Here is a 12332-nt window from a genome sequence, read left to right as displayed (position 1 = left end):
CTGTCCAATAACAACCGACTAAAATATTCGAACTGTGGTGAAATAAAACGCCGTCGCCATTTTAAATGTCATTTAGAATTTATTTCACTTTAACACAGTCCAAAGATCAGCATTATTTGGAAAAGTATCATATTTAATGACAGGGCGTTATGTGTATTAAAACAGAATACTTCACAGTTTACCAATTTACCACACAACTAACCAATTTAACAAATGTATCATTTTATATTTGTTATATATGAAAAGGCAACAGAGTAAAATCTGACACATGTCTGGTTTCAGACGCTGTATTGGGCATCACAGGATTAAACGCTGAATATCAATGCAAACAAAAACATAAGAACTATGTGCCTGACTCATAAGATAGGGTGACCATACGTGCCATTTTCCCAGGACGCATCCTGGCCAGGATTTCTATATTGCCTAAAATATCTAGGTTTTGGCTTTGTTTGCGTGTGCAGACCGATCGGTGTACATCAAAATACCTCGAGAGCATTTTGAAAGCATAAGGAACCGTCTGTATGGTATTTTGATGTCATACACCGATCGGTCTGCACACGCAAACAAAGCCAAAACCTAGATATTTTAGGCAATATAGAAATCCTGGCCAGGACGCGTCCTGGGAAAAAGGCACATATGGTCACCCTATCACAAGACATGAGCAAAACTTATTAACTTGTGTGTAAATCATTGGTAAACCCATTATGTAATATGTCACATTTAATTGAATGAGGCTGGATGAGTCAATAAGCCTAACTCTTTGAACAGAATCTCATCAAATTAGTGCAAATGATTCTTAAATCCATTCACATGTAAAGCATCCCACTGATTTGAATGTGACAGTGTACATAAGAATGGTTTTACACACGATTTAAACAGAAATTTGTCTCTTATAAGGCAAATATTTATCTTGTAAGTAAGATTTTTGTGGGTTATAATGTCAAAGTTGATGTTGCTTATGTTCCCATGATGATCCTGAAGTAAAATGACAACTGGTGACAGAGAAGAGAGATTTACGCTCCTGCATCCGAGACGCATGTCGAGTATCTGTATGTGTAGAGTTTGTTATCTGCTCCTCCACTCAAAATCAACTAGAAAGAAAAGCAGACAGAGAAAAGAAATTGTGATAAATCCACAGAAATACACTCCAAGTTTACTGACTGTTAAAGACATGAAATGGTTTAACATACAGCTTTCTTTCCCATGTTGATGCATTTTCTATTTGAAACAGGAAGTAGGTAGAGGACATTTCCTTACAGCCAGAGAAAACCCTAGAGACCAATGGTTCTCGAACCTTTTGACCCTCTTTTTCCAAGACAATATTTGAAGGCCATCATATCTAAGCTGATAAGTACCTCTGGTTGTAATATAAACAAATAAACTCAAAAATATGATGCCAGTTTAATGTTGTACATCTTTATATTTAGTGTTTTTAGCATTTTTATTAAAATTGTTAATATAAGTACATGTAAACAATTTTCGGACTTATCGGTAATTTGTTGAGGGCCCCTGGTTGAGAACCAATGCTGTGTACTATGGATAAATATGGACATATTCCAGGCATTTCACCATAAACAATTGTTAGTCGCGCAAACCAACAACTCATTTTTTGTGACTATAGAAATTGATAGTCGGAAGCAAGCGCTATTCATATTTTAGGGAGAAGAGACACTGCCATTCTAGACTGCATTTTATCGGACAAACACTTGCCCCTAACTTCAGTCATCAATACTGTTTTTATTTCCCAAATTTTGAAAAATTGTCTGAGCATGCTAGCACTTTGATAGCATCAAAGCTAACAGATGTAATCTAAAAGCCTGTTCACACAAACATGAATTAGTTTCATATAAGCAACGTGCAAAAACATGTTACCAGTGTTAAATCATGCTAGAAACATGATAGCAACCTGCTAAGTCATGCTACCAGTGTGATAAATCATGCTATAAAACATGCTAGCAGTGTGTTAAATCATGCTATCATAACATCTTTTAAACATTTTTGGAACTATTTTAAACTTTCAGGCTAGGCTTTCCCAAGCCAACATCAAAGTTTGTCTACAAACTTTACTATCTAGCTCAAAATAAAATGTTTATCACACAAAGTATTCATCTTGGTGTGAACAACCTATGTGATTTCTTGGGGTATTTAACAGTGCTAATAAAACAGACAAATATTGGTATGGTTTATCGTACCCCATTCTCTGTCCAGTCAACGCACAGAATTTTGTCTTCATGGGCAGCAAGATCATAGAGTGGAGCTTTACAGCTGTAAAGAAGAAACCAGGACTGTTAGGGACAGATATGCGGGAACAGGATGGTTTTGGGTTATAATGTATCTGTAAGTCACACACCTCCTTGTGTCCCACAGTTTGACCACATTATCTAGAGATCCTGACACAAGCTGATGCTCGTGAGATGGAGACCACCTGACCGCTGTCACCCAACCGTTATGGGACGTCAGAGACAGGAGAACTAGAGAGCCATCTGGAAAAAAAAGAGAGATATGAGCAATTAAAATAACTGTTAGGATGAGAGGGCATCATTATATGGGATCTCTGATAGTCACCTTTAGATCTTGGGTCCCATAGACGCACATGTCTGTCGGTGCTGCCCGAGGCCAGACGGCGACACAGTGGAGAGTATGAGATAGAGTTGAATACCTTACTGCCTGTCTGCAATACAAGAACATCAGTCTGTAAATCCAGCAGTCCTTAAAGGTAATGTGTACATATTTTTCATTTCTTAAAATACTTTCTCCTGACCCAACTTAATGAGTGAGTGACTGAGTGAGTGACGTGACATGTGGCCAAGTATGGTGACCCATACTAGGAATTAGTGCTCTGCATTTAACCCATCCTAAGTGCACACACACAGCAGTGAACACACACACCGTGAACACACACCCGGAGCAGTGGGCAGCCATTTATGCTGCGGCGCCCGGGGAGCAGTTGGTGCCTTGCTCAAGGGCACCTCAGTCGTGGTATTGAAGGTGGAAGAGAGCGCTGTACATTCACTCCCCCCACCTACAATTCCTTTGGGTTATGAGCCCGACTCTCTAACCATTAGGCCACGACTTCCCCAGTCTTCCCCTAGTCTCTGACTTAATAGGCAGAGACTAGTAGTAGCAAACGGAAAACATGGTGGTGCTTTTAACATATTGCTGTATAAATGAGCATCCCGATCAGCCCAAAAGACCAACGGTGTATGAGTAAAATGGAACTTTCTGTTTGTCTGTTTGGGAAACACGTCTGAAAACAGATGTTATTTTATGCTTGGTGACACAAGTGTTGCAAAATTAAACACTTCACTTGTCCAGAATCCCCCATCTATCATAATAATTATAAAAATAATAATAATAATAATGATTATTATTGTATTTATTATAAATAAGCAAAAAACAACAACTTAGTTATAGGTAAAAATAAGTATAAACTGCTATTTATAAATAATAATACATAACTTATAAAAATACATATATAACTTCAATATGTTTTATAAATGGTTATTTATAAACATCAGCATTTATTATTATCAATATTCATTATTTATAAATAGCAATTTATAAACTTTATATAACTTTAACATTTTATGCTCTCCTGTCCATATCTGTGAAATACAGTCACTAGAGAACTAAAAATGTTAATTATGTTTTACGTTTACATTTAGTCGTTTAGCAGACGCTTTTATCCAAAGCGATTTATAAATATGAAGACAATAGAAACAATCAAAACCAACAAACGGGCAATATGTAAGTGCTGTGAAAAGTCTCGTTTAGCCTAATGCGATTACACATTGCAAGGGATTTTTTTATAATAAAGTAATTAAAAAATATATATTTTTTAATAATAAAGTAGATAGAATAGAAAAAGAATAGGGAATGCTAGTGTTAGAGGGTCTTTTTTTAATAAAAATAAAACGTCAAAAGAATAGAGAATGCTAGTGTCAGAGGCTCTCTCTCTCTTTTTTTTAAAGAAGACTAGTAAGAATAGAAATAGAATAGAGAGTGCAAGTTTTAGAGGGTCAAGGGTTTTTAAGGAAGTTTATATGAAAAGCAAAAAAACAATTACAATCACTTTCAAATAAAAAACAAACGGATCTAACTGGTGTCGCTCACTAGTGTACTCTTCTGCTCGCCAGTCTCTGCATCCCAAAGACGGATGGTGTGATCCCATGATGCACTGCACAGCTCCTCAGCATCCACCCAGAGCACAGAGGACACTGCCTCATTATGACCAGAGAAAGTCATGAGGGGAGTCTAAAGCAGAATAACAAGCATTTATAAAACTGCAAAGCATTAATTAATAACAAGAGTCTGTGTGTCATGAGGATGCATAGACACTAACCCGTGTGAGCCCCATCTGCTCTGTTTTCTGTTTTTTGCGTGGCCTGTTGGGTTCCTCGATCTCATCCTCTTCCACTGTTGGCACTGAGGACAACAACAATACAAGTCCGTTTTTAATGTATTATCTTACATCATTTCATTGTTTCCTTTTTTGAACTTGGATGTTTATCTCGTCTTTTTGAATTAAACATCTCACAGAACGAAGGTTCCAAGGAAAACATACCTGCCGACCATATCTTAAGCATTTTGTCCCATGAGCCACTGCAAAACTGAAGAGAAAACAAAACATGAGACACACATACTGTATGTAGAGTAAATCAAATGCATGACGTTATTTTTGGTTAATATTATTATCATAACCGGTATTGTCTTTAAAAATAAAAACAAAAATATGCATACACTACTGTTCAAAAGTTTCAGGTTGGTAAGAATTTTTTTAAATGTTTTTGGAAGAAGTCTCTTATGCTCACCAAGGCTGCATTTATTTGATCAAAAATACAGTGAAAACAGTAATATTGTAAAATATTATTTCATTTTAAAATAACTGTTTTTTTTAAACATTTTAAAATGTAATTTATTCCCGTGATTCCTTATTTCTGTGATGGCAATGCAGCCATTACTCTTCAGTGTCACACGATCCTTCAGAAATGATTCTAATATGCTGATTTTGTGCTCGAGAAACATTTCTGATTAGTATGAATGTTGAAAACAGTTGCTGCTTAATATTTCTGTGGTAACAGTTATACATTTTTTTCCCAGGAGTCTTTAATTAATTGAAAGTTTAAATAAACCGCAATTATTTGAAATAGAAATCTTTTGTGACATTACAAATATCTTTACTGTCACTTTTGACTTCACTTGTCCAGAATCCCCCATCTATCATAATAATTATAAAAATAATAATAATAATAATGATTATTATTGTATTTATTATAAATAAGCAAAAAACAACAACTTAGTTATAGGTAAAAATAAGTATAAACTGCTATTTATAAATAATAATACATAACTTATAAAAATACATATATAACTTCAATATGTTTTATAAATGGTTATTTATAAACATCAGCATTTATTATTATCAATATTCATTATTTATAAATAGCAATTTATAAACTTTATATAACTTTAACATTTTATGCTCTCCTGTCCATATCTGTGAAATACAGTCACTAGAGAACTAAAAACGTTAATTTTATGTTTTACGTTTACATTTAGTCGTTTAGCAGACGCTTTTATCCAAAGCGACTTATAAATATGAAGACAATAGAAACAATCAAAACCAACAAACGGGCAATATGTAAGTGCTGTGAAAAGTCTCGTTTAGCCTAATGCGATTACACATTGCAAGGGATTTTTTTATAATAAAGTAATAAAAAAAAATATATTTTTTAATAATAAAGTAGATAGAATAGAAAAAGAATAGGGAATGCTAGTGTTAGAGGGTCTTTTTTTAATAAAAATAAAACGTCAAAAGAATAGAGAATGCTAGTGTCAGAGGCTCTCTCTCTCTTTTTTTTAAAGAAGACTAGTAAGAATAGAAATAGAATAGAGAGTGCAAGTTTTAGAGGGTCAAGGGTTTTTAAGGAAGTTTATATGAAAAGCAAAAAAACAATTACAATCACTTTCAAATAAAAAACAAACGGATCTAACTGGTGTCGCTCACTAGTGTACTCTTCTGCTCGCCAGTCTCTGCATCCCAAAGACGGATGGTGTGATCCCATGATGCACTGCACAGCTCCTCAGCGTCCATCCAGAGCACAGAGGACACTGCCTCATTATGACCAGAGAAAGTCATGAGGGGAGTCTAAAGCAGAATAACAAGCATTTATAAAACTGCAAAGCATTAATTAATAACAAGAGTCTGTGTGTCATGAGGATGCATAGACACTAACCCGTGTGAGCCCCATCTGCTCTGTTTTCTGTTTTTTGCGTGGCCTGTTGGGTTCCTCGATCTCATCCTCTTCCACTGTTGGCACTGAGGACAACAACAATACAAGTCCGTTTTTAATGTATTATCTTACATCATTTCATTGTTTCCTTTTTTGAACTTGGATGTTTATCTCGTCTTTTTGAATTAAACATCTCACAGAACGAAGGTTCCAAGGAAAACATACCTGCCGACCATATCTTAAGCATTTTGTCCCATGAGCCACTGCAAAACTGAAGAGAAAACAAAACATGAGACACACATACTGTATGTAGAGTAAATCAAATGCATGACGTTATTTTTGGTTAATATTATTATCATAACCGGTATTGTCTTTAAAAATAAAAACAAAGATATGCATACACTACTGTTCAAAAGTTTCAGGTTGGTAAGAATTTTTTAAAATGTTTTTGGAAGAAGTCTCTTATGCTCACCAAGGCTGCATTTATTTGATCAAAAATACAGTGAAAACAGTAATATTGTAAAATATTATTTCATTTTAAAATAACTGTTTTTTTTAAACATTTTAAAATGTAATTTATTCCCGTGATTCCTTATTTCTGTGATGGCAATGCAGCCATTACTCTTCAGTGTCACACGATCCTTCAGAAATGATTCTAATATGCTGATTTTGTGCTCGAGAAACATTTCTGATTAGTATGAATGTTGAAAACAGTTGCTGCTTAATATTTCTGTGGTAACAGTTATACATTTTTTTCCCAGGAGTCTTTAATTAATTGAAAGTTTAAATAAACCGCAATTATTTGAAATAGAAATCTTTTGTGACATTACAAATATCTTTACTGTCACTTTTGATAAATGCACCCTTGCTGAATATTAATTTCTTTCAAAAACAAATCTTCTAGTACATAATACAGCAAACACACACAAACCTTCGTCCTAGTGGGGTCGACGGCAACTGTGTCTACACTTCCTGCGTGTCCACGGCAACAGTGTCGGGCCTCCACTTTGTTCCGTTCGGAATTCCACTCCCACAACATGATTGTTTGATCCAGAGATGCGGTCAGGAGCAGAGAGCTCAGACCATCTAGAAGGCACAGAAGCATCAAACACAGGTAGAACTGAGAGAAACCTCACGCATCATTAACGCTCAGATTCATACATTCAAATACATATTAGGCATCTCATACTGGTGATCTATTAAATTAATGCACTAATGATCCAGTTTGAAGATTCTCACTTCTCTTCACCCAGGCTACATCCTTCACAACATCAGTGTGTCCAGCCACAGTCATCACAGCCTTCCCTTCCATAGACCAAATCCGTGCAGTCTTATCATAAGAGCCTGTGAGGATCCTGGGATTCGGGCAGAGGAACAAGTTTAATAGATCAGCCACAAATCTGTCCAAGCAAATCAAATTTTGACTTCTGTTTAGTTTCGCTTATCATAAGAGCCTGTGAGGATCCTGGGATTCGGGCAGAGGAACGAGTTTAATAGATCAGCCACAAATCTGTCCAAGCAAATCAAATTTTGGCTTCTGTTTAGTTTCGCATGAAACGCACCATTCAGAATCTGCCTCCACCGAGCTGATCCAGTCATCATGCATGATACACTCCTCCGGCTGTGGGGCTGTGAACTTCTCGACATATTCTATTTCCACCACTTCTTCCTGTTAACACACACACACACACACACACACACACACACAACACAGATGAGCATGTAACCAAACCTGCAAATATATTTTTGCTAAGTTCTCATAGCAGTTTAACTGTTAAAAACAGCTTGAAAAGGCTAAACAATTACACCAATTCATATGGATTACTTTTACAGTGTCATTTTTTTACTTTTTGAAGATTTTGTTTGCATGGACTTTCAATGGATAGATAAAAATGATGAGAGAATATTAAAACGGTAATATTGTAAAATATTACTCCAATCTGAAATAACTTTTTTCTTTTGGAATACATTTTAAAATGTAATTTATTCCTGTGATTTACTCGGTGATCGTCAGTATCACATGATCATACAGAAATCATTCTAGCATGCTGATTTGATGCTCAAGAAATATTTAATTTATTATTGAAAACGGTCGTCCCGCTTAATATTTTTATGATTACTTTTACAGTGTCATTTTTTTACTTTTTGAAGATTTTGTTTGCATGGACTTTCAATGGATAGATAAAAATGATGAGAGAATATTAAAACGGTAATATTGTAAAATATTACTCCAATCTGAAATAACTTTTTTCTTTTGGAATACATTTTAAAATGTAATTTATTCCTGTGATTTACTCGGTGATCGTCAGTATCACATGATCATACAGAAATCATTCTAACATGCTGATTTGATGCTCAAGAAATATTTAATTTATTATTGAAAACGGTCGTCCTGCTTAATATTTTTATATCCTTTTTGCATATTTGTTTTCAGGATTTTTGATGAAGAGACAGTTCAAAGAAACATTTATTTGGAAATAGAAATTTATGAGAAAGTCTTAGGAGGGTGACTAAATGATGACAGAATTTTCATTTTTGGTTTAACTATCCATTTAAACTCAGTCTCAGTCAAATAGTTTGACTGAAATGATACTTTACTGTCAAGCAATTTGATTTGAGCTCGTCATTTTTGTGCGCAAAATATGTATCACAGGGTCAGTGAACACTGTATAGATGTGTGCTTGCGAGACTAAATTAAATGCACTGCCATACCGTTGAGATGTTCTCTTTCTCCATGTGACTGGCCAGTGAAGTGCGGAGAAACTGACCTCGAACCAGGAAATCAAACTCGACATGTTTGTGTCCATCTGTAAAAAGACAGATGGACACAAGTTCAATAGAAAAATACAAGGAAAATACAGTCAGGGGCTGTATTACAGAAACATCCTACCTGTTTTGTAACCATGGCTATTTCACTTTGGACATTTTCAATAATTATGACAGGAAGTTTCTGTAATACAGTCTATGATCCTTAAATTGGTGAGAGTCATTCTTGAGAAGTGGGACAAAACAGGGTGCAAAATTGAAAAAATAAAACCTTGTACTCAGACAACTGAAACTACATTTATGTATCTTATATGAACTAAGCTGCTGAGCTATGCTTTGATACAACCTCCCAACTTTTCTCTTTTTTAACAAAATAGAGATTCAAAATAGAAAAACAGCATTCAAGATGTTTTTAACATTTCAAAACACATTCTCGTGTCAGCAGACAGATTACACTTTCACATGTGACCAACTCCACGACAAATATAAAATATCATAATGAAATATTATCAAAATATTCAACTGACAGAGTTGACGAAAACCTGAATTTGTAATAACTATCTCATACATTGATTCAGTCAATTACTGTATTAAAACAAACAGTGAGTATGCTATTGTTTATAAAGCTTTTATTCAAGAGTCACACTTAAGTATTTTGATATATCATTGGAACACAAATCTTATGGTGGTGACACAGTGTTGACAAATTTGGCATTTCTTTCACAAAACCAATGGAGTTCATGTGGTAGCCATTTTGTTTTTTTCTGTTGATGCTAGATGCTAATGGAACCTGCTTCAGGAGAATACAATTATCTAAATATTTCAAATAATTTCCTCAGAAATTGGAAGATTGTGTTGACGTATCATGGCTGTGACACAGGAAATATTAACATTAGGATTTAAAACATTCTAAAACTAAAACTTAGCAGAGCCTGTCTGACACTGATGTACTCTGCGGAGGTGAACTGTGGCAAGGGGCTCCTTTAGAGTGACAGCTGCCCCTGATATTCCCTGATTTTATTACATTTTATTGAATGTCTGACGGTGTTGACAAAAAGTGGGGATGCAATTTTAAAATCGTATTAAACATGCATGTGTCATTAAAAAAACAACAACCTTGCTTTGATTGGAGATATTATTAAGTGTTGCTTTTGATAAAACAAGCTCTTTTTCATCATTAAAAAAAACATTTTTATCCATTTTATTGCATATGAATGCTTGAACCCTTCTCTGTGGACACACTGTTTTAGACGTAGCGAGAGGACATTAAGAAACACAGATTTGGTATAATAATGAGAAAATTAAATTGAAGGCGATAATTGTGTTAAATACATTCTATTATTAATCCCTCATGACATTTAAAATTGAAAATATATAATTTTTTATAAACCTAATAGCAGTTACCCTTGCTGGACCTGTTTTGTCCCACGTCTCAAGATAATAGATTCCACACAATTTTTGGAAAATGACTTTTAGGAAGTCCTGCAAGTCCTGACCATTCTTGGCTTCCAGCAGCTTGTTGATGACACCACTGAGATCCGCCACCTCCGAGGCAGCAGGGATGGAGAACGGAACATCATCTATCAGATACCTACAGAGAAGAGCATGAGGAGAACATCTTCCATCTCGTACAAACACAGCCTACATCGATTTCACTTCAAAACCGTTAAATACCCAGATCATTCTGAGCATAGCTTATAAAGAAGCCATTTTCACTATATGAACAACACTATGAATACTACCAAGCAAAAATCAACTGGATATCTCTTATCTAGCTAAGCTAAACGTTTCAGCTATTTGTATTACGCACATCAAATATACTCACTTTTTGTTTTCGGTGAAGAACCGGGCCTGTACCTGCGACATTTTATCTTGTTAGACTGTAACTATTTAGAAAACACACCTGATCCGTGGCGAACTTCACTCTGTATGGAGACACTTTGCCACCATGTGGTTCCCCAATGCTTGCGGGTGGAAGACATGAGAGTCGATCACAGAGCAATCGGTGGTCGACAAGTGCGCTTGCAACTGTTCACGTCTGACTTGAGCTCCATACTGTACTACTAAAGTTTCTGTGGATTTTTTTTTAGTGAGAAGACGGTATAAATGTTGTAAAGTATGTTTGAGTCAACGTAAATCCATATAAAATAACACAACGAGATGCTGCACAATGGAAATATTTTACTGCTCTCCCCTGTTTCTCAGATCTTTTCCTGAAAAAACACCAGTTATCTCCCATGTCTAGAGTTACAAAAGAGATCTTAACCATGTCTCACACTGTACTCAGATTTACCCAGTGGCAGAGCTAGAGTTTTATACAAAAGGGTGGCTAAGACTAATTCAGGGGGTCCATAGACCATGACAGAGAATCAGTGTATAACTCCAACCTGGCATAAAAACCTTGAATGAATCTTACAATTGCTGATCACTTCATATTACCCCACATTAGCTATACATTCCTACCATAACTTCAAACGTTAGTCTATTGGAACGTATTTCTCTTATTTCTATCATCTGATTAACCAGCGGTTGGAGCAAAAGGTCTAACATTAACTTATGAATAATTGACAAGCTTGCGATTAAGTACTTAATTTTTCTAAATTTTTCTAAACTAAACTAGGCTATACAGAGAGCCCTAAAGGGGTCATATGATGCGATTTCAATTTTTCCTTTCTCTTTGGAGTGTTACAAGCTCTTGGTGCATAAAGAAGATCTGTAAAGTTGCAAAGACTAAAGTCTCAAATCCAAAGAGATATTCTTTATAAAAGTTACGAGTTAACCACGCCTACCTAAAACAGCTCGTTCTAGCACGCCCCCACATGTCTACCTCACTATGTGGGAAGATTTGCATAACGCTGCCCAAATGTTCACGCAAAGAAAGAAGGCGTAACTTTTATTCTCGCTGTAGTATTGTTGCCGCCGCCGCCATGTCGTGAAGGCGCTGTGTGATTCGTTGTGAAAGTGAAACTACTTTGTTTGGTCTTCCAAAAGAGGACGATATCCGCTTCGTCATGCATAGAGCTGATCTGTGCTGGTCGCTGAGGGAATACATCAACTTAGTGCTGTGGATCGCCGGATCGGCTTTCACCGTGGACGAAGCAGATTCCAGCCCGGGGTCGTCACATGTGGTTGCCGCAAGCCCTCCGGACGCTCCTTCGTCAAATCCACCGGCCGCGCCATTCTCAATCCCGCCCTCTGCTCACTCTAGCCGTCGTGTGTGACGCTGTGTGTTTCGTTGTGAAAGCGAAACTACTTTGTTTGGTCTTCCAAAAGAGGACACAACTAGAAATCAGTGGTTAAGTTGTATTTACAACACTGTTCCAGAACACTTCA

The 12332-nt window shown here is 36.0% G+C and overlaps 1 protein-coding gene across 1 annotated transcript; it reads right to left on the bottom strand.

Annotated features, from left to right (window-relative positions):
- Positions 1-655: 655 nt before the first annotated feature.
- LOC107584799 (ribosome biogenesis protein wdr12) lies at positions 656-10973 on the bottom strand. Its single transcript, XM_016271559.1, has 13 exons — positions 10825-10973; positions 10496-10590; positions 8946-9040; positions 7796-7902; positions 7473-7588; positions 7165-7319; positions 6459-6504; positions 6237-6319; positions 6008-6148; positions 2566-2671; positions 2351-2483; positions 2193-2265; positions 656-1091 (listed from the first exon to the last, which is right to left on the bottom strand). Exons 1-13 carry the CDS (start codon positions 10863-10865, stop codon positions 1014-1016), a joined length of 1269 nt encoding a protein of 422 aa, XP_016127045.1. The 5' UTR covers positions 10866-10973; the 3' UTR covers positions 656-1013.
- Between the last annotated feature and the right edge of the window lie 1359 nt (positions 10974-12332).

The sequence above is a fragment of the Sinocyclocheilus grahami genome, unplaced genomic scaffold (genome assembly GCF_001515645.1).
Source record: "Sinocyclocheilus grahami isolate Dianchi unplaced genomic scaffold, SAMN03320097.WGS_v1.1 scaffold63.1, whole genome shotgun sequence".
In the NCBI taxonomy this organism is placed as follows: Eukaryota; Metazoa; Chordata; class Actinopteri; order Cypriniformes; family Cyprinidae; genus Sinocyclocheilus; species Sinocyclocheilus grahami.
Note: the sequence above shows the minus strand (reverse complement) of the source record. Positions and strands in the feature narration are given on the sequence as shown.

Excerpts from the sequence above, each read along its gene's own strand:
- LOC107584799 (XM_016271559.1), bottom strand. The coding sequence starts at position 10,865 with ATGTCGCAGGTACAGGCCCGGTTCTTCACCGAAAACAAAAA. Across the intron at positions 6,505-7,164 it reads TCGACCCCACTAGGACGAAG|TTTTGCAGTGGCTCATGGGA; the intron begins GTTTGTGTGTGT and ends TTTTCTCTTCAG. Across the intron at positions 1,092-2,192 it reads TTGACTGGACAGAGAATGGG|TTGATTTTGAGTGGAGGAGC; the intron begins GTACGATAAACC and ends TTTTCTTTCTAG.